Source organism: Phascolarctos cinereus, unplaced genomic scaffold (assembly GCF_003287225.1).
Source record: "Phascolarctos cinereus isolate Bilbo 61053 unplaced genomic scaffold, phaCin_HiC Scaffold_726;HRSCAF=1367, whole genome shotgun sequence".
Classification (NCBI taxonomy): Eukaryota; Metazoa; Chordata; class Mammalia; order Diprotodontia; family Phascolarctidae; genus Phascolarctos; species Phascolarctos cinereus.
Window position 1 is genome coordinate 186,306,573 of NW_027556098.1, and position 22,739 is coordinate 186,329,311.

General features: G+C 39.4%; 1 protein-coding gene across 1 annotated transcript in view; it reads left to right on the top strand.

The window, feature by feature from the left end:
- HECW2 (HECT, C2 and WW domain containing E3 ubiquitin protein ligase 2) overlaps positions 1–22,739 on the top strand; it is a 422,966-nt gene that overhangs the window by 377,327 nt on the left and 22,900 nt on the right. The window contains 3 exon segments of the mRNA XM_020993535.2: positions 3,873–3,993; positions 7,615–7,728; positions 21,211–21,363. Of these exon segments, the coding sequence (XP_020849194.1) occupies positions 3,873–3,993; positions 7,615–7,728; positions 21,211–21,363 (388 nt within the window).

The window sequence follows — 22,739 nt, forward strand, 5'->3', positions numbered from 1 at the left end:
ATCTTGTTGCTTAGATTCTGTTGTTGCTTTTCCCCCTTTGGTGAAGCAGCTAGCCACAAGCAGTGCAAAAACACAAGTTTTCTTTCACTCATAACACTCCCCAAGTGAAGCTCCTCTCTCCCACCCCTCCAATGCCACCACTGTTTGCCTTAGATGAAGTTTTTTTTTTTAATTTTTGTTTTGTTTTGGTTTTGGAAGGAGAGGGGGTGGGGTTTGGTTTTATCTCTGGCTATAAGGGTTCCCTGCTATCTACAATATTAAAACCAAAAGCATCTCCCTGACTTTTAAGGCCTAGAGCCCTTAACAATCTGGCTCATTTCTACCTATTTATCTTATTTTCCTACTATTCCATGCTATGAAATATCTACTTCATTCATGTGAGGCACCTCACTGCTCACAGCACAGGGTGTGTTCATTCCTACCTCCCCACTTCAGCTCTTGTAGTTTCTCCCCAGCACCCCTCTCCACCAGCCTTTCTTTCCTCCATTCCAATTATCTAGATTCTCCTAATTCTTCAAGACCCAAATTTAGGCTCTTTTTCTCTATGTGTACTTCTCAAATGTATGCCATTAGAATGTGAACTCCTTGAGGGCAGGGAGTATGTTTTTGCCTTTCTTTGTATCAGTTGGTGTCTAACGAGTGTCCAGGGAGGCCTAGCACCTCTGGTGTGAGCTCATCCACCTTTGGTGTCCACCTTTACCCATCTCTCACCTATGACTCCAAGATGCTGTAGCATGTGCAGCAGCCATACCCCAGTAATACTGTCTTGGCAGAATAGCTAAACCATGTTGGAGGTAACTGATAGGCCTCAAACCCATCAGTGAGTTAGGGGATATCTACCCCAAGCATGTGAAGACTTCTACTGGTGGAATGAGTAGATGAGAACAATATTCCAAGCGCCATGAAGGTGGCCGAAGCAGGCTCTGTGAAGTGCTTAGAGCTTGGTCATACACAAAACGTGCCAAGGTTGTCCATTGCATCCTGGTACCATCGCCAGTCGTTCTGCTTTTTGCCTTGCCCCTGGATTTTGATGAGTCTGGAAGAGAGAGTGAGGCTGACGATTTTGTGCAGCTCTGCCTCACTTAAATCTCATTCTCACATACAACATTACCCAGTGATGTCTTCTCCGAAAATGAAGCATCAGTAACAATAACAATCCCCTGCACATAGCACAGCACCTGGCAACATAGTAAATAATAAATGTCTGTTGACTGCTGCAGGTTTTTCTAGGTGTGCAGTGAAATGCATGGACCTTAAAGTTACGAACACCTGTGCTTGTGCAGTCTACCACAAGTTGTATGGAACCAGCTTTTGCTGTCACATGGGCATGCTGAAATCTCCAGTCTCTCCCATGATGTGTTGTAATTCTTCACAACAAAGAAGTCATGAGGGGCAACTAGGTGGCACAGTGGATGGAGCACTGGCCTTGAAGTCAGGAGGACCCGAGTTCAAATCCAGCCTCAGACACATTACACTTATTAGCTGTGTGACCTGGGCAAGTCGCTTAACCCTGATTGCCTCACTAAGAGGCAAAAAAAAAAAATACTGGTTAAGCAAAGAAGTCATGAGCCAAAACAAAGTTTACAAACCATTGGTCTTTATGAAACTTTACTCAACTACTCCAGGGCTTATTGATCTCTAATCCCTCTCCCCTCTGTAGCTCCCACTTCCTGTAACACAGAGTTGGAAAGGACTTCAGATGTCATCTGGTCTAACCTGTACTAGAATAAGAATCCCTTCTACAACATACATGACTGGTGGTAATCTACTCACTGTGTGAAGACCACCATTGAGAAATAATTATAATGATAATAGCTAAATAACATTTATGGAGACTTACTATGTGCCAGGCACTGTGCTAAGTACTTTACATTTATTACCTCATTTGGTTCTTACAATATCCCTGGGAGGTTGGTACTATTATTATCCCCATTTTGCAAATGAGGAAACTGAGGCAAACAGAGGTTAAGTGATTTGCCCAGGGTCACGCAGCTAGTAAGTGTCTGAGGTTGTATTTGAAATCAGTTCTCTCTGACTCCAGGCCCAGTGCTCTATCAACTATATCACCTAGCTGTCCCTGTTCCATTTTTGGACAGCTCTAATTATTTGGGAATTTTATTTCTAATATCAAGCCTACGTTTTCTTCTTTGTAGCTTTCCCCTCCCCCCCAACTCTGCTTTTGGGGGCCAAGCAAACATGAGCTCCCTTCATCCACTTGAAGAAAATTCTCCAGGCTGATTATCCATTGCTCATGGCACAATCTCAAGGCCTGGTGTGGTCCTGTTTGCCCCTCATCAGGATACCATCCAGCTTACCACAGGCCTGACACAAAGAAGGCACTGAAGAAATGCTTGTCAGTTAATTGATCAATAGCCTTCCCAAAATGTGGCTCCCCAAACCAAATACGGTGCCCTAGATACTCTTCAAGGCCGAGAACAGCAGGACTATCGATCACTTCCCTAGTTCTGGGCACTATTCATGTATTTATTCTCTGATGTTTTCACGCATATTAGTCACACTTCCCTGGCTACAATGTCAGCTTCTTAAGGAACAATACTGTCCCATACTTTAGCACACTCCATACTGCCCAGCAGAGTGCTAGTCACTCAATAAACACTTGTTAATTGATTTGTTCATTCAATATATATTTGTTGTTGAATTATTAGTAGAGGCAGGTAGGTGGCAAAGTAGATAGAGAGCTGTACCTGAAGTCAAGGAAACTTGAGTTCAGATATAGCCTTAAACACTTACTAGCTGTGTCACCTTGGGCAAGTCACTTGTCCTCTGTCTGCCTCAGTTTCCTCAACTGTCAGATGGGGATATCACCTACCTCCCAGGATTGTTGCGAATACCAAATGAGGTAATACTTGTAAAGTGCTTAGCACGGTGCCTGGCATGGAGCAGGCTTTTAGTAAATATGTTTCCTTCTTTCCTTCCTTCCTATTGTCTATCTGAAAGGTACGTGTCTTTTTTGTTTTATTCATTTTGCGGGAGGTTTCATTTTTTGTAGTGGAAATATCCACGTCTTTTTCAAAACTCAAGGTCTGACATCCACATTCCCTCTCAGTTTTGTGTCCCAGCTTGTCAGTCATCCTTGTGACACTAAACAAGCTTCTCATAAAAAGGATATAGGAAGGGCCCCTTATACTGGTCATCAGCAATGCTTACATACCTTTGGATGATATTTAACACCCCTGTGCTATTTTCCCACCCAGAAGTAGTGTCCTTGGCAGTAATGTCAGTTCCTGGTTTTATGTCAGGATTAAGTTTTACCCTATAAAGTGTTTTGCTTTTTCTTATGTAATTATGTGTCTGAATTCACTTTTTGTAATGGGGCATGTCTGACAGAAGTTGATTTTATGGGGGAGTTAAGGGAGAATTATGAAAAGAAAATCCATTATTCTTGGCCTGTTGTCCCACATTCTTTCACACTGTAATTCCCTGTCAAGTTACCATTATATCATCCCAGCATCAAGCTGAGAGATTCCACATACTGAACAGTGGCCCACTGGAGCTGAGTTACTTGTCTGACTCATGTTGGTTTGGGCTAAAGAAAAGAACATATTTCATTAACAGATTCTTACTGTTTTGTCTATTAAAATTTGGAGTTGATAATTATTGACTAACATTGACATAATGACATATTTTGAAGAGAAAGCATCACTTGAGAGCTCTGTTAAGTTTAATTATGCCTTCAACTTTAAAAGAGATTAAAAGGACCTGTTAAATATGCTATTGGCTTTACTTTATAATTTTGGTCTTAAAACCATAGCAGTCCTTTTAAAAATGATGACTTCTGGGAAGAGTTTTCACTGTGCTGGTTACCAAGACTGTGCAATTCCAGTTCATCCTCTTTATGTCCTTTACTACAGGTACACAGCGTGCCAATGCTCGAGCTCCCGCCCCTTACAAACGAGATTTTGAAGCCAAACTACGGAACTTCTACAGGAAGTTGGAAACTAAAGGATATGGCCAAGGGCCAGGGAAGTTAAAGTAAGTAACTGTGATCTGTGGAATCAGATTTGTAGATGATCAAAGAATGACCTGTTTGGGAAATCACTAAATTGATTCTGAATGAATATGACCAGGCTTTGTCTTACTCTTTATTGGTGTCCTGGCATCATTGAATGAGAACATTATATAATCAACTTAATTCTGAGAATAAGTGCCATTCAATTGTAAGCATTTTTTTTGTTTTGTTTTATTGCTTTGAAATACCACCAGTCACTGTGTTACCAAAAAAAAAAAACCTCAAAAACAAAAACAAAAACCAGCTTACAGTTGGGGAGAGAACCGTAATTTTTTCTCTTCTTAAAACATCTTTTCTCAATAGCTCACACAATGTATGCTCCAGATGCCTTTCAACATGTCATGAATTAAATTTTACTATTATCCAAGTTCGTCCATAAGCATTAATAACTTTCATCTTCATGTCTTCCCACACAATAAAAAATAATAATAGCTCACATTTGTAGAGAACCTTACAATTTACAAAGAGATCTTTAAATATCCTAAGTGATTAAAGAATGTTATTGCTCCCTATCTATATACAACTTCCTTCATATTTGGGACTACCAGCACAACCATATGGTTGTGCCAAGAATGAGTTTCCCCCTCCCCCCTCTATTTTGAGGGTATACGTAGGGGGCAGTTATCATTATATCATTTGAGATTGCCAAAGGAAGGGAATTTTCCTGTTGATGTTGGGCACTTTCAACCATCCAAATGAACCAATGATATTGGAAGTAGCTTCTGGTTAGAGTTCAAGGTCAGAGTTCTGGACCACAGCCCCATTTAAAGACTTCTTGGCCCCAGAAGGAAGTCTCATTTCTCTCCAATCCCAAATTCTTTCCCAGCTGCTTACAAAGTAGCAAGAGATACTCCATAATTCTAATATAATTCATAATTCTCACATTTATATAGCACTTTACAAAGCATTTTCACATCTATAATCTCATTTGATCCTCACCAAAAGCCTGTAAGAATAAGGAAGGTATATATTATCATCCCTATTTTATAGATGAGGCTCAGAGTACTAATTAACTTTCCCAGGGTAACACATCTTACTCAGTGGCAGAACCAGGACACAGGTCCAGGTAATTCTGATTCCAAATTCAGGACTCTCTCCAAATATAATCATCCTGCCTCAGGAACTGACAAAGCAGCAGTACATGCCTTCCATCCCATGACTGCTGCCATAGGCCTTCTTTTGCACTGAATTCTTAGAGAAGAGGAAAGCTAGAAACATCTTTTTTACTTCTCCTATTACTGGATAACTAAGCCATTAGTCAGCATCAGGCAGGCCAGAACATCATTACACTCAATTGAAAGCAAGGACATAAAGGCCAAAAAAACTGTGTCTGACTACAGCTGCCTCTTAGCTACCTGGGGTTGATGAGAGGAGAGAAGAAAAGCTTTGGGAGATGTGCCCCCCCCCCCCGTCTCCATCACTCATCCAGAAGTCAAGTAAAAACTCCATTGTTTATGTGTAAGAATCAGAAGAGATTACTGGTGGTGGGCATAGAGCAGGGAGGTAGAATGTATGGAGCCTAGGACATTCATTGGAGGGGTTAGCAAAGATAAAAGCAAATCTTACACCTATCATGCATATGAGAGATGTCATGATACAGTGGAAAGAACACTGAAATTGTAGTCAGAGGACCTGGATTCGAACCATAGTTCTGCCACTATCTACCTGTGTGAACTTGGGAAACCACAGTACTTCTCTGAAGCTTTTCTCTCCTCTGTGAAGTGAGAGAGTTGGATCAGATGACTTCAAAGGTCTGTTCTAGTTCTATCTCTAGTTATTTCATCATCATCTAACTTGATAGTGATTGATAACTCAAAAAAAATCCTAGTTTTCATGTGCCCCCAAATTCATTCTGGGGCCACACTGGTACACAATTCCTACAGATAGCTCTGCTGTCACTGAATGTAGACACTCCAGCTGCTGGGGGAGCTCCCATCCTTGCATCACTCTCAGTGGCCTCTCCGTGATCCCTGGTGGGGACCTCTTCAAAGGAGAGGAAAGGGAGAACTGTATTGACCTTGGCAGTCATTGGTTGTGCCAGAAGCCACTTCCAGGGCCACCCACAAGGGCTGTTTAGCAAGAATGTCTAGCAAAGCTCCACGGAAGAAGTACATAGTTGACCCCTAACAAATGACTGAATTGAATGTAACTGAATAGAGTCAATGCAAAGAAGTTCAGCATTGTATCACTAGGAAAAAGACGAAGAAAGACTATCATCTTCACCCGTTCCATGCTTCAGGTACTGAGGTTTATAGAATCATAGCCCTAGAGCTGGAAGGGACCTCGGAGACCATCCAGTCCAATCACCTCATTTTACAGATGAGAAAACCTAGGTTCAGGAAAGTCTTGGGTAAGGTCACACAAGAAGTATCTGAGGCAGGATTTGAACCCTTATCCTCTGACTCTAGGTCACATCATTATGACCAAAATTGATGTTTGTGTAGGACTTTAAACTTTGCAGAATGTTTTTACGTGTGTCATTTCATTTGAGCCTTACAACAGCCCTGTAAGGTATGCTATGGGTCCTGCCATCCTGCGTTAGCACTGGCGAAACTGAAACCCAGCTTAAGTGACTTTCCCAGGGCCACACAGTTAGTAAGAGCAAGATGTGGTCTTCCTGTCTCCAGGTCCAACATGCTCTAGCACAGCACAGCACACCACACCACACCATTACTTCCCTTTTGTCATCTTTACAGTCTTCCAAGTGTCGTCATTTGCTTTAAGAGTAATCAGAAAGGTGTTTAGCAATAACTTCGATTGTGCTTCCAGCAGGTGGTCACTTAACCTCTGTCTGCCTCAGTTTCCTCAGTGGGAAGATGGGAATAATAATAACACCTAAATTCCAGGGTTTCTGGGAGGATCAAATGAAATTATATTTGTAAAGCACTTAGCACTGTGCCAGGCATAGTAGTTACTTTATAAATGCTAGTTATTATTATTACTAGATTCTTAATTCAAGACTTTTAAATATCTCAGCTGTGCCTTTCTCTTAGTGAATGCCCGGGATATGGATGTTCGAATTTAGAATAGAAATTAAGAATCATTGTAAACCTCTTTTGGAGGGATATCTTCTCTCCTTGTTGTCTAAGTTATGTCCTCAGGCACTTAGTAACTAGATCCCTTGCCTAAGTACAGTGAGACCTACAACATTACCTAATGGGGTTGTAATTCCTTTATTAAACAAAAGTTTTATGTGCTGTATTTGGTAAGCATTTCATTCTTGGGGGAAAAAATCATTTCACTGTGCACAGTAGACTCCAGATCATAGGCGGGTTGCTCTGCCTACCAGCTTGTATTTTCACATGTACTTTAAAAAAAATTACAGAACACAGCCGTGTTAGAGATGGCTGGTTATTTTTTTATTTTTTATTTTTTTGCAAATAAGCCAAGTGGTGCTTTTAATTATCAAGTTAACCTAAAAAAAAAAAGAATATGGTTTTGTGTAGAGAAACATAGTATATATACAAATGGTATATGTGTATATATTTTACATACATATGTAAATACCTATTATACATGCTTCTGTGTCTCACTCTAGGCTAAGTAATGGAAACCATTTGTGTTTTTAAAATAATTACGTACAGGTTAATCATCAGAAGAGACCATTTGTTGGAAGATGCTTTTAATCAGATTATGGGCTATTCCAGAAAAGACTTGCAGAGGAATAAGCTCTATGTCACCTTTGTTGGAGAGGAAGGGTGAGTAGAACAGAGAAGTGGTCTGAAGAGCACAAGTTGCCTGTTATGCAGCTGTGTCCGGATGTTACACCACCATGTTGTGGTTGCCTGAAACAGGAAAGCATTCTGGCAGGAAATACCATTCATGTAAGCTTAAACCTTTAAACCCAATTTCCTTCTTTCTTTCTCTCTTTCTTCTTTTATTTTTCTTTCTTTTTTCCTTCCTTTCTTTTTCTCTTTTTTCTTTCTTATCTCTTTTTTCCTTACATCCTTCCTTTTCCTCTTTTGTTCCCTCTTTTTTTCTGTTTCTTTTTCTTTTTTTGATTTCTCTTTCCCTTTCTTTTTCTCACTTTATCTTCTCTTTCTTGGCTTCCTCAGGGATTTAAAAATTACTTGACATTGAAATGATTATGGATGTTCAGCTGAAGACAATTTCTGAGGGATTTTTGGCTCCCTCTTCCTTTTATTTTGAGGGGCAAGGTCGGGGCTTGAGGGAAGGAAGAGTTTATATTTGATTGTCCATGTCCTTCAATTATGTGCAGTAGTGTGTTGAATAAAAAACATTACACCATATAGGCAAGGCCAATTTTGCCTTTACTGGTTGAAATCCTATTAATCCTACTAAGAGATCCTTGTGAACAATGCTTCTTGGGCCTTCTTCCTAATTAGTTCCACCCCCAGTTTCTCTGTTTCCTTGGGAGAGGAAGGAAGCCATGCAAAATATCCACCTGACATAAACAAATTTATCAAACCTTTATGACTGTTCAGTGAGTAAGCACCTACAGATAAGGATTAGGCAATAAAGGTGTTCTAGACTCCCACACAGTTGAAGACTCTTGGAGCAAGAGACACAACAGTTGTGAAGTTCTTTGTCATTTCCCATTGCTGTTCTTTCCCAGTCTCCTCAGTCCCATTTGTGCATTTGACTTTTCAGGGGTGAGGATGAGCTTAGAGATCCCAGGCTACCCACTATGTGAGCCTTGAAGGAGGCATGTTGAAAAATCTCCAAGCATCTTGTATCATTCCATGTTCATTTGCATGGTTTTGAAGCCAGGCCTCTCGGTCAGCCAAGTTTAGGGATGTCTGCCTACTCTGCTCCTCAGATGTTGGACAGGGTCATGGTGAGATTAAGTTTCTTCACCTCTGGTTGTGTTGGAGGGCAATGTGCCATGTGGATTTTTGTCTTGCCCTTGGACCTTCTCTGTCATTCCAGTTAATGACTGATTCTTGCTATTTTTTCACACTCTACCATTGTAGGCTCTCGCTTACACAGTTGGACTGAATGTGTCTTTTATAAGGCAGTCAGCAAGGCAGAAATGTGAAAATATTAACACGGAAGCTTAATGGTTTGAGTCTCATAGCTTTAATGACCAGAACTCCCAAAGTGGTGCCTAGTGTTCATTAAGGTGGCTGGGAGGCACAGGCGTGCCAGTCAAAAATGAAGAAATATATTTGGCCTTAACACAGCTATGCATAGGATGTGAAGTATGCTCTGCCCCAACCAGTGAAGGGAGAATGAATTCCCTCACCTGACACCCCAGGTTCCTTCCTACACAACTTCATCTACCATGGGATATTATTGTGCCATAATGAGTTTTAAGCATGAAGCTGTGGGTTGAGGAGTATTAGCAAACCATAAGTGACAGACAGCATGGAACAGTGAAAAGGAGAACTGGATTTGGAGTCAGTGACCCTGGGTTCAAATTCTGCCTCAGACACTTACTAGCTGTGTGACCCTAGGCAAATTACTTCATGTGGGCCTCAGTTTCCTTTTTCGTAAAACATGGATGTGATGACTCTAAGGTCCCTTCCAACTCTAAATCTAGGCTGTTATTGTTCCATTGTGCCCCAGCCTTGAAGAGACCAGATTATTTTAATGCTTGATTATCCTAAACCAGCTTTCCTGTAAATTGAACACATTGCCTCCATCTCCACATGCAATGCCAGAGTGAATGGGTTAGGCACCTTTTTCTTTGATAAACACAGATAATCTCTCCTCTCCCATTTTCCAGTGGCTCTCCTTTTCTAGGAATACAGCTGTGGATGACCCACAGGGAACACAAAAAGCAGGAAGGTTTGCAGAGGCTTTGACTATCCCAGGCACAGTGGGCTGTTCCCAGGGACTGCTTTGGCTTATTCATCCACAATACAAACTTAAATGAACAAGACCAGCTGATTTCATGACCTCACCCCTAAGCAGCTGCATATGGAAGGAGATCCTGTTGACATCACTCTACTATCATGCTGGAGTCTCTTTCTTAGATACATACTTAATCTTGGTCTTAAAGAGAGAAGTTGAATTGAGGAACAAATAAATTTTGAAAAAGCAACAGGTTGCTATTCCTAGGGAGGAAAATAGGAACAACTTAAAATTAAGCATTTATTTCTATTTCACCAAACATATTAAATAAATAATAAAAGATCATCAGTCTTTCGCTCTGGTTTACACTGGGAAATCAAGTTGATTTAAATATTTTGTACTAAAATAATAAAAGCAAATCTGAAATATTTACTACCTGCTATCTTTAGCTGAACTGTTCAGTCCTTTAGAAATATTTCCTTTTAATGCTTTGAAAGCTTTAAATATATGCGTCATTTTGTTCCATATGTAGCTATAATGATGAAAAACTTGAAATTCTGGCAGATCTAGTTTGTGATAAAAATTTAACAGAATTTTGTGAAAGAATCAGAAAAGGTTTTGCACGTCCAATTTTCATACAAGGTGTCCCAAAAGTCTTAATGCAGCTTTAAACTTAAAACTAAGATTCAATCCCTCCACACTATGGTTGCTCTTTGCTACTTCCTCCATTGGCACAGAACAACAATGACTCATCTATATCTTCTCATCCAAGACTTTCTATAAATTTTCTTTGTGCCACAGGGGCATCACTGTACCACTAAGGCTGATTTTGACACTTGTGACATCTTGTACCATATGGCATCACCAAGAAAATATTGGCATAAATATGAGGGGCTTTTGTGGCAGCAAGCTGCTTGGAATCAATCTTTCACATGTACATTTCTCGAATGCACATTACAGGCTAATCTTATCATCCTACTTATTCTACTCTGTAGTCAGCACTTTGTCTATCTGCAAACATCCAGATCTATGTTATATGCATGTGTAAATATGTATGTACATGCACAGCATATGAATTTGCTGATGGGCAAACTCAATACACTGTCAGTCCAGCTGCTTGGTATAATCTAGACCAGAGGAGTCCAACACTAAGTGACAACTCCCCACCCTCACCCCCAACCCCCAGTGCAGCCCAAACCAAATTAAAGTGTAATTGGGAAAAGTTTGAAAAAAATAAATAAAATTACAGTACGGCATACATGATGTGAATTTGTGATTTTCCAGGCAGTTTGGCAGCCAGGGATCCATTTCTATTTGAGTTTGACACCTCTGATCTAGAAAATAGAGACTTTTCATCCACTTTGGTTTTGTTTTGTTTTTTATATAAAAATGGATGCGCTGTTATCCCTGAAAGGACTAATCATGTCACTGAGGCATGTCTGGGGCATTATTTGGCTTACGTGAATGGAGTATTTGGAAAGCAAGTTATTCTTAGGTTTGGGCTTTGTAGGAGATATCTTCCATTGCCTTGGTGAACACCTTAGGGCAATCAAGCAATAAACAAACATTTATTAAAGACCTTGCTGCTCCAGACACTATGGGGGGGAGGGGAGGGTTGTCCTTTGTTCTCAAAGAAGACCAAAATGACATCACTATGTTAGAGTCAAGTTAACAGTGTGTCCAACTGTGCTGATCAGACCAAAATGAACTAGGAATGCTCTACCACAGTTCAGGTACAAATAGTCCATATGAACATTTGGGGTGGATTCTCTAAATTTGCGTATCTTGCCTTTAGTTTGAGCTATTTCAATTCTGCTTTGCTCATGGAGCACAGCACCTTCTCTGATGAGGGCACGCCATGCTGAGCAGTCCTGTGCCATTGCTTCCATGTCATGCAATCAATTCCAAAGTTCTTAAGAGAGACCTTGAGAGTGGCTTTGTATTGCTTTTTCTGACCACCATGTGAGTTCTTGCCCTGTGTGAGTTCTCCATAAAATAGTCTTTTAGGCAGATGATGGTGTACTTAATGCAGCCTTTGAGGGTGAGATGCAACAAAGTATGGATAGATTCTCTGACGCTTGTGCTAATTTTGGCCTAACAATTAACACCAAGAAAATGCAGGTGCTGTATCAGCCAGCACCATGCCATCCATCTATGGAACCATTGGTTACAACAAATGAAGAAATTTTGAATGCTGGGGATAAGTTCATTGACCTTGACTCCAGACACTGTCTACTAAGGAGGTGAGGGTGGGGTAGAACTACAATAGCAGACAGCCACTACTTTAAAGTTCCTTTGATTCTACTGGGAAAATATAGCATAGTCAGATAAGTAAATTCAACAACTTCAATAAATAACTTTAGATAAGATAAGGAAATTCAAGATATATACAAATTAAATACAAAGTTACTGTGGAGAGGACACTAATAACCAGAGCCATCACTCTTAAAGGTGGCACTGTAGCTGAGCTTTGAAGGGCGTTGGGAGTTGGAAGACCCAAAGCCAAAGAGGAAGAACATCCTAGGTGTCCAGGACAGCCTTTGCAAAGGCATGAAGGTGGGAGAAGGATTATCGTGCATAGGGAACAGTAATATAACTAGGCTGGCTTGGCTGGGCCTTTGAGAGTACTACAGACTAAAGCCAGATCAGATCACAAAGGGTTTAAATGGTGAACAGAGGAGTTTTTATGGCCAGTAAAGTTTCTGGAGCAGCAGGGAGTGACATGGTCAGACATATTCTTTGGGAATATTACTTTGGCAGCTGGGGGAAGGATAGATTAGATAGGGGAGAAGCTGAATGAAGGAAGGCCTATTAGGAGGCTATTACAATGTCTAGTTGAGAAGCACTGAGGGCCTAAAGTAGGGCAGTTGCTGTGTGAGGTAAGTATATCTCTTTGTTTTGTGTCTCACTCAGTGTTAATAACAATCAATCCACAAGCATTAATTATGGTTGCATCTGCCATAGGACATTTTTACATACGCGTGGGAAACACCTTGTTTGAGAAAAACATGTTAAGCTTTATATTATTTGAACCTCTTGATCAACTGAATGACTGTGAAAATGTGTCCTACTATAAAAGTCATATACAAAAGTCAGCCTGTTACTTCCTCAAATTTTCATTAAAGAAACCCATGATATTCATAAATAAATCATTCTCATAATCTTTAGAAATGAAAAAGCAGAGAGCATTGGATTAGAGTCTTAGGACTAGAGTTCAAATCTCAGCATTTGTGCTTCTTGTGTGACCTTGGTCAACTCACTGACTCATGTGTAAAATGAAATGGTTGGATAAGAAGACCTCTAGAATCCTTCCCGGTTCTAGATCCATGATCTTATAAGCTCATGATGATTAGTAATTGCTGTTGTCTTCTCAGTTGCCTTTCCTCTCCCTTAAGTAGAAGTACCACTTGCATCCATTCCCATTCTTTCGGAGTCTTCTGCTCTTTGAGGCATCTTGAAAATTATTCCAATGTGCGTTTAAATTATCACCTCCAGGACACATTTGGTATTTGCTTAGGTTTAGCTGTTTTCCCCAACTTTACCTTAAGTATTTTTGCCACTTGGCTCTGGAATGATAAAAAGGACATGTATATTTAAAGTAGACCTCACGTCATAGAAGCCCCAGAATTATGGGCTCATTGGTCTATAAAACAGTTACATTTTCTCTAGGGTTTTTTTTTTTACCTTGCCTTTAACTACCTCCTCACCCTCCTGCCCCCCAATTAATTTTAATATTGTTCAATTTTAGTTAAAATATCGTAGCTGTTGTTGTTCAGTTGTTTCAGCCACATCTGACTCTTCATGACTCCATTTGGGGTTTTCTTGGCAAGGATACTGAAATGGTTTGCCATTTCCTTCTCCAGCTCATTTTATAGATGAGGAAACTGAAGCAAACAGAGTTAAGTGACTTGCCCAGGGTCACATAGCTAGTAAGTGTCTGAGGTCACATTTGAACTCATGTCTTCCTGATACCAGGCCCAGAGCTCTATTCATTGCAGTACCTAACTGCCCCTTAGATAAAATTAGAATTGAGCTCAGTTATCTGTTGGAAACATTCCTTCCAGGTACTTACTGATATCACTTGCCCTGATCAATGAATAAATTTGAGCTATGGTATGCATAAATGATATAGTGAAGATAAAGGGCTGTACATGGAGTCAGGAAGACCTGAGTTCAAATCCTACCTTAGAGACTGCTATATCACTGTGGGCAAGTCACATAACCTTTCTGTGCCTCAGTTTCCTCATTTTAAAATAAGGGGTATAGACTTGATGAGTATGACTACAATGACAATGACTATATTCAGTAGCACCTATGTAGTATTTTAAGGTTTGCGAAGTCCTTTTCAAATATTATATCCTTGGAGAAGCTAGGTGGCATAGTGGATAGAGCTCTGGCCTTGGAGTCAGGAGGACCTGAGTTCAAATTTGGCCTCAGGCACTTGACACTTACTAGCTGTGTGACCCTGGTGAAGTCACTTAACCCCGATTGCCTCACCAAAAAAAAAAAAAAAGCTTAAAAAAAAATATTGAATCCTCTATACTAACCCTGGCAGGTAGGTGCTATTATTATCCCCATTTTGTCCCATCTAAAGTTATGCTCCTATGAACCTGTAGGATCTATACTTCAAGTAGGCCGTCACATATAGAAAGAAAAGATTTTTTAAATAGTTTTTAGTCAGCTTAGGTATGAATCAGAAAGTTTGCTGAGAGAGAGCAAACTCTCCTTGAAGCTAATCTTTGGCATCAGTATAAGGGATACTATAGTTTTTTCTCATGATAGATTGGAATCAAAGAAGGATTGAGGCAAGATAAATGATTGGAAAATGTATAATCTGTCCTTTGCAGGGTACTCCAGGAGGTATTTTAGTTGAGATAATGTGAATTCCCAGAGTATCACAGATGCCTTTGTTAAAAAGAAATCACAAAAATGCTTTCAGAACCAGCAAGAATTTCTCAGTTGTCAGTACCATCATTAATGCAGGTGACTATGTTCTTTAGTGCAAAGAGACACTAGATTAGCATCTGCTGCTTACCTCTTGAGTGGTGTTGGGACTTGAACTTGGAGTCAGTAAGAGCTGAGTTCAAATCCTACTTCAGACACTAGCTGTGTGGTCCTGGGCAAGTCACATGACCTCTCTCTCTGTTTCCTTATCTGTAAAATGAGGTGATGGGATTGGATGATCTCTAAAACCATTTGCAGTTCTATAAAATATAACAGCCAGTTAGCTGAACATTTTTTTAATCCTATTGCCTGGTTTCTTACAAAAAGGGAAAGTGAGTAATCTGACTTGGTCATAGTTGGAAGTTTTGTTCACGCCACTAAATTCCCAACTTAACAGGTTGGGTGTCTTTGCCAGGGAGGAAAGGGGAAGTGGAATTATGCAGTGGCCTGTAACTAAGTCATCTTGACAGAACATGGTGGGAAAATGTGCATTATGCTTGCCTTCTCTCAGGCTCCCACAAGCATACCAGCGATTGCTTTGTACTCATAAACAGTGAAGTGCCACATGTTCTTCCAATTTATTATTTTCTTTGGCACTAAAGGTCACATATCATGCCCTAGAGAGCCAAGGATGTGTTTGTGTGTCAAGGCAGAGAAGGTGGCTTGTGGTCTTCTGCTACACCCTGGATGAGCCCTTACCTTATGAGAACCCCACAGCAACAAAGGTGTAATAGTCTAGAAAAGGAGCGTCTCTTTTCACCTCCCCTTTTTCCCTATTATGGCCAACCCTGTCAAAAGGTGCCTTTCTTTAAGATGAAGAATGAGTTCATTATTACTCATGTGCAATCAAGTGATGTCAGTCACTCAGCTTGCAAACAGGGAGAGGATGTGTGCAAATAATTTTAGTTTGGGGGTTTCAGAGCAGTTAGACTCCAGGCCACATTTCATTCTGTACTGCTTGCCACAAGATGGATAAAAGAGTTCATCTAAAGAGGAAGAGAAACTGGAACTTCTTTCTAACATTTACAAGTGAAATATAATCCTTCACGTTAAGCCCAGACTACCTCCAGTAATCCTGAAATAGTATTTCTAGTTTTTATTGATACTAATAGCTCAATGTAAACTGTATAACTCACTGTACAGTTTATGAAGTACTGTCATGAGAACAACCCTGGGAAATGCAGTGTTAAATGTTATTTGCCCCACTTTAGAGATAAGAAAGCTGATATTCATAAAGACTGACAAAAGTCACGTGTAGTAAAGGGTTAGAGTCAAGGCTCCCGCCTAAGAGTCAGGAAGACCTGAGTTTGAATCTAATCTCGGATGCTTAGTAGCTATGTGACCCCGGTGGGCAAGTCATTCAATTTCTGCCTCATCTGTAAAAAGGGGATAATAATAGCACCCTAGGGTTGTTATGAGGATAAAATAAGTGAATATTTGCAAGATGGAGTACAAATCTTAAAATAATAAATCATAGCTATTATTATGCCATGCTGCATATTCTATATTAATGAATTATTATTAACATTATTCATATTAGCTATCATCTCATGGTAATAGCTGATATTTATATCACATTGTAAAGTTTGTGAAATGCTTCACATGCATTATGAAATTTAATCCTAGCAACATCCCTCAGTTTCTTCATCTGTAAAGTAAGAGGGTAAACGAAGATAACCCCAGGATTTAGCACAGTGTTAGCATATAGTAAGTGCTTAATAAATGCTTGTGGGCTAAATTTGACTTTATGGTCCCTTACCATTCTAGATCTATGATCCTAAGATCTTATCTGTCATAGCTTTCCAAAGAAATAGGCATTGCAGATATTGTTATCCCCATTTTCCAAGTGAGGAAACTGAGGCTCAGAGAAGTTTAGTGAGTAGCCCAGGGTCACAAAAAGATAGTATCATGTTGGAGAGGATGTGGGAAAATTGGGACATTGATGCACTGTTAGTGGAGTTGCAAACTGATCCAACCACTCTGGAGAGCAATTTGGAACTATGCCCAAAGGGCAACCAAACTGTGCATACCCTTTGATCCAGAAATACCACCACTAGGTTTGTATCCCGAAGAGATCATAAAAAAGGGAAAAGGACTTACATGTGCAAAAATATTTACAGCAGCCCTTTTGGTGGTGGCAAAATATTGGAAAATATTGAGGAGATGCCCATCAATTGGGAATGGCTGAACAAGCTGTGGCATATAAATGTAATGGAATACTATTCAGCTATAAGAAATGATGAACAGGCAGGTTTCAGAAAATCTTGAAAAGACGTGTATGAACTGATGCAAAGCGAAAGGAGCAGAACCAGGTGAACATTGTACATAGTATCAACATTGTGTGATGGTCAACTATGAATGACTCAGTTCTTCACAGCAACACAATGATCCAAGACAAACACAAAGGACTCATGAAGGAAAAGGTTACCCACATCCAGATAAAGAACTGATGGACTCTGAATGAAGAATGGAGCATACCTTTTTCACTTACTTTATTCTTTCTAATTTGTTTCTTTTGATCTATTTCTTCTTTCATAACTGTGAGTAATATGGAAATATTTTTACATGATAGCACATGTATAAACTATATCAAACTGTCTACCATTTTCAGAATAGGGGAAGGGAGGAAGGGATGGAGAAAAATTTGAAACTCAAAATATCGTAAAAATGAATACTAAAAGTTTTCTTGACATGTAACTGAGGGAAAAAAATGAAGTACTATTAAACCAGAGAGAGAGAGAGAGAGAGAGAATGAGCATCAGAGAATCATTGTCCTACACAGCCCCTCCTAAACAAAAGGCTATGAAATCCCACTGTAATCCCCTTCAGTACTATCAGTTTTAAACCAAGGAATGGCAGGCTGACTTATTGTTTTCTTCAGCATTTACCTTGGCTAAAGTATCTACCCACCGGATGCCTAAATAATTCAAATCCTGATGAGGAAAGATGAATGTGTGTGTGTTCCCAGCTCTGATTTGGTATAAATGGGTCTAGACCGTTGTTAGCAAGGAAGCTTTCTAACACAAAGACACGGTAATCTGCTAGGCCTTCTTAGATAATTCAATAATTAATAGCTTGCTTTTATAACTGTGACAGGGTAAACTCAGCAACAGTGTATCTCCAAACTGACATACAGGACAGCTGAAGAGCTATCTTTCTATCTTAAAGCCATCATCCAGGAAATGATTTTCAGGGGTTGAGGTTTTGGTTTTTTGTTGTTGTTGTTACATCATTTCCTTTGCATTTGTCACGTGAATGTTCCATTTTCAGTGATTCTTAGTTGAAAAAAAATGCATCAACTCATACCAGAGCCCCCACAGCTTGTGTGGTATGTCAAACAGCATAGTACTACAGTGATGTTAGGCAAATGCCTGAATAACACTTCCCAGAACTTAAACCACACTGCTACCATAGGACATCTGCATTTGGATACTGAAATGCTCTTCATTGCAGCTGTTCTGTGGCTACATGCCTGCTGTAACGAGCTTCTGAATTTCTGTGCCAAGGCTTTAGCCATGGAACCAACCCGACTGGCAGAACAGGAATGCAACAAATGATCCATCTGATATGAGTCATATTAACTCTTTGTATAAAAGATGCTGTTGAGAAATGACAGAAATATCCTGGATGGAGTGCTGCTCTGACATGTTTTGTTCAGTTAAATATGCTGCAGTAAGCATCTTGCTCTTCAGATTGCTCTTAAGTTTTGTGTAGATTTAGGATGTAAAACACAATTAAACACAACTTGCTTACCAACTAAGTATTGACCTTAGTGAGAATCTGTGACTAATTCCAGAATTAAGAAATGGATGGATGAAAAATTGCCCCATGAAGAAGGCTGGTTCATCTTGGTTGAACTGTTAATGGTTAGGTTGGTTTTCTCTAGGGGAGAAAAATCTGTTCCTTTTTATTTTGCCCCATATGAGAGTATTAATCTTATTTATGCCCTGAACTCAGTAAAGAAGCAAAACAGAGAGGCCAGTCTCTATCTAAGAATGACAATATTTTCAACATTTTAAACAGTTTATTTGAATATTACAAAGCACTAGACTTTTAAGGAATATTCTACTTATGAGATTTCTGCAAAATATTGTTTGTTTTCTTTTTCTTGGGTCAGTGGTGAGTAGCATAAACACATCTTACTGCTGAGCTTGTATAGTTCCTCAAGGAAAATTGTAATCCCACTCATTCCTTCACTGATTTGTTCAGCCAACCTTTTTTTGAGCATCTACATACTTACTCTGCGTAATACTCTGTAAGATTCCTAATAAAAATGCAAACGATGTTCATTTTTTTCTTCAGAAAGCAACAAAAACTTCTTTCATGGAGTGAAGATGCTACCAGAATAAAGTCAAAGAGTAATGAGCTTCTGATGTGACAGCTAAATATTAAGCAGGAAATAAATGGCTTCACTTTACAGGTTACCCTCCTGTTGTACAGACAATATTGCATAAATTGTTGTAGCATTTATACGTTTTCTTCATGTTCAGCTATCTATGTCCTATAAGTGATATCTCCAGATCCTTGAAAGCAGGGACCATGTCTGTTAAACTCAACTGTGTGTAGCCTCCAAAGCAACACCACACGCAGAGACTTGATCCAGAAAATACATTAGACATAAGAGTATATATGATTGTACTTTTTTTCTCTTTATCTGATGATTTTCTGAATCCTTTTTCATTTTCTTGAAGTAACCTAATCCAAGAAATGGAGATTTATAATAAATAAAATGAATGAAGTGAATGGCACTCTTCTGCTTATCTTCCTACCACAGGCTTTCCTCTTTCCTAGGAGTGCCACAGTGAATTTCTAAATGAGGCCTCTGACTACTTTTTTAAATGGTGCCATAGCTTACTTCTTGAATGGCATTAATATACTTCAATCCTCATTTTCTCCTCCAGCCCTACAACTTCAGCCATAACAGACTCTGATTGTTTCATTCAGACCATTATGATCTCTTCACTTACCCCTTTGAATTCAGCAATGTCATCCTAAGTCTGCCAAAATCTTCTCCTAAATTCCATGTGACTCTCATAGATGTTCTAATACAATGTTATGGATCAAGTTCAAGATATTCATCCTCCACTTCAAAAACACTTATTAGGCGATAGCCTAAGACTTCCTCATCTTCCTTGTCTCTTTCTAATCCCCAGGCTATCTCTAACCTTATCTCCTCTAATTTACTTTAAACCTTGATCACTTGAATCCAAACATTCCATTTCTGCTTTGAGCATCTTCTCAGGGTAACTTTTGCCTCTGAAATTCCCATTTGGCCATTTGGCAAGCCCTCTCTCTCTTCCTTCAGTCAAGAAAGCAGTGAGCGCATGGCAAAAGAAGCACTTCATTCCATTGTGGGTGGGAAGTTTCTGAAATCTAGCATGGTGTAGTAGAAATCACACTGGAGTTGGAATTAAGAGACCTCAGTTTAAATTTCAATTCTGCCACTCTTACTATCTTTTTGCCCTTAGGCAAGTCACTCCCTCCCAAGCCTCAGTTTTCTCATCTATAAAATGAGAGGTTTGGACTAGGTCATCTCATAGGTCCTTTCCAGCTCTAAGTCTATTGTCCTAGAATCATAAGTGTTCCAGGATGCCCTTCCTGAATAACTGGAGAGAGGCTGAAAATCTCCTCCGCCATTTTTTCTAAACAACCAATTTCCATGACCTCCTTCTCTTCCCCCACTTCTCACAATTCTACATCATGTACTTTATTAACTTCAAGTCTTCACATATTCTAATAAATCCACGCCTTCATTAATGTGTGTTCCCTCTGAACATAAGGATCACAATCCTGTCACACCATCTCATCCTGGGAGGTGCCATCAGTCCTACATAGAAGGTCCTCCCCCAATATGCTTAGAAAGCCTTTTCTAGGAGCAGCTAGGTGGCACAATGGATAGAGCACTGGCCCTGGGGATTCAGGAGGACATGAGTTCAAATCCGGCCTCAGACAAATAACACTTACTAGCTGGGTGACCCTGGGCAAGTCACTTAACCCCATTGCCTACCCCCACAAAAAAAAATCCTTTTCTAATTCTCTTAATTTCATGGGGGCACAAGGGTAGTATCAAGGCCATCTATTGTCTTTAATGCTCATTCTCTACCTGGCCAGTGCCATTTTCCAGCCATACTATCTTCATGAATAATACATTTTATTATTAAAGAGCTTTTGCATATAATGTTAATGAAATCACCAGTGTGTAGTTTCTCTTGTTTAACAGTTCTGTTATTTAACAATTCCTTGTTTTCTATATTTTTTACATCTATCTGCACCATTGTTTCAAGTTCAACATTTGAGAACTAGAAGAACAGCTGTTTCATAAATCTTTTATAATTCTTATTAGAGTGACTTAACTCGCTTTGGGTCACTTAGTAGGTAATTAATCTTGACGTCTTGGTGATGATGAACTATGTAAAATACACTTGCTACATATAGCATTGGGTGGAAAAAAAAACCTAATTTTTTGTTTGTTTTTATAGGCTGGATTACAGTGGACCTTCTAGAGAGTTTTTCTTCCTGGTATCCAGAGAACTCTTTAATCCATATTATGGCTTATTTGAATATTCAGCTAATGATACATACACAGTACAAATAAGTCCCATGTCTGCTTTTGTAGACAATCACCATGAATGGTAAGATGGTGGGGTTTTGGGAATTGTGCTTTCCTCTAATTATTTTTCTCTAACACTAGGTTATGCATATGCTGTGATTTTTTTTCAAATATAGCTATCCACTTTAATTCTTGACTAAAACCACAGTTTTGCTTAGAAAGTTCATTTGATTCTTTTGTGGTTGCTTTTAAATATATAGACAGTCTCCAATATGGTGAATCATTATTTTTTTCATAAGCCAATTTTTAAATAGGTTACATGGAACATAGAACACATTATCTGTGGGAAAAAAAAAACATGTTATAAATTATGACAAATTTCCCAGGCTAGCTCACAAAAGCTTATTTAAGGGGCAGCTAGGTGGTACAGTGGATAGAGATCCAGCTTTAGAGTCAGGAGGACCTGAGTTCAAATTTGGCCTCAGACACTGGACACTTTACTAGTTGTGTGACCCTGGGCAAGTCACTTATCCCCAATTGCTTCACCAAAAAGTAAAAAAAAAAAAGCTTATTTAAGCCATTAGCTACTCAATATAATACAAAAACTGAAAACAGCATGGCTTGGCAGGTAGAGTTAGCCTGGGAGTCAAGAAGACTTGTATTCAAGGTCTTTTTCTGACACCTACTGACTCTGTGACCCTGGAGAAGTCATTGATTGTCTCTGTTCTTCCTGATAATTCCCGAAGACTGTATGTTACAGAGGAGGTGCCAGTCTGCACTGGCAGAGGAAATTTCTCACCAGAAGTTCACCACCCTGATGAAATCTGGTCTGGTTAAAAAAAAAAAAGTACAATTGCTAATGCTGAGTTCTTCTGTATTTCTTCAACCTTGAAGAGGTCAGAAAGAAGTATATTAGGTTACCCTACGCAGAATCTATAGGGCAGCATCTGGGAAAGTCTCAGCCAAGGGATTAGAGCTGGTCCAGCATCTGCAGCTGTGGTTGTCAATAATTAATAAACAGTTATTAAGTGCCTACTGTATCAGGCATATGTTAAGCCCTGGGGATGCAAAAAAAAAAAAAAGCAAAAGATAGTCCCTGCCCTCAGGAAGTTTACTTACTAATGGTCAGGCAAAGTAGGGGAGAAGCAGAGTCATTAGGAATTCTTTATCTGGCTAAGTAAGATACAGGGGGAAAGAGGACTCTAGGCACAGAGGGGAGGGTCCAAGGTTGGTGAGAGGGCACCAGCAAAAAAGGCATTAATGATGGAAAAGAATGCAGTAGGAATAGCTAGTCATATTATTACTCACTTTTAAATCCACAGTTGCTAAATTGAGGACTGCCTACCTACTGATTTTTCATAAAATCTTTAAAATAAAAAGATGAGATCTTTTTATGATAATTCAAGTTAAGCTTATTTTTTATTTAAATTATTTAATTTCAAGTAAATTTTTTCCCAA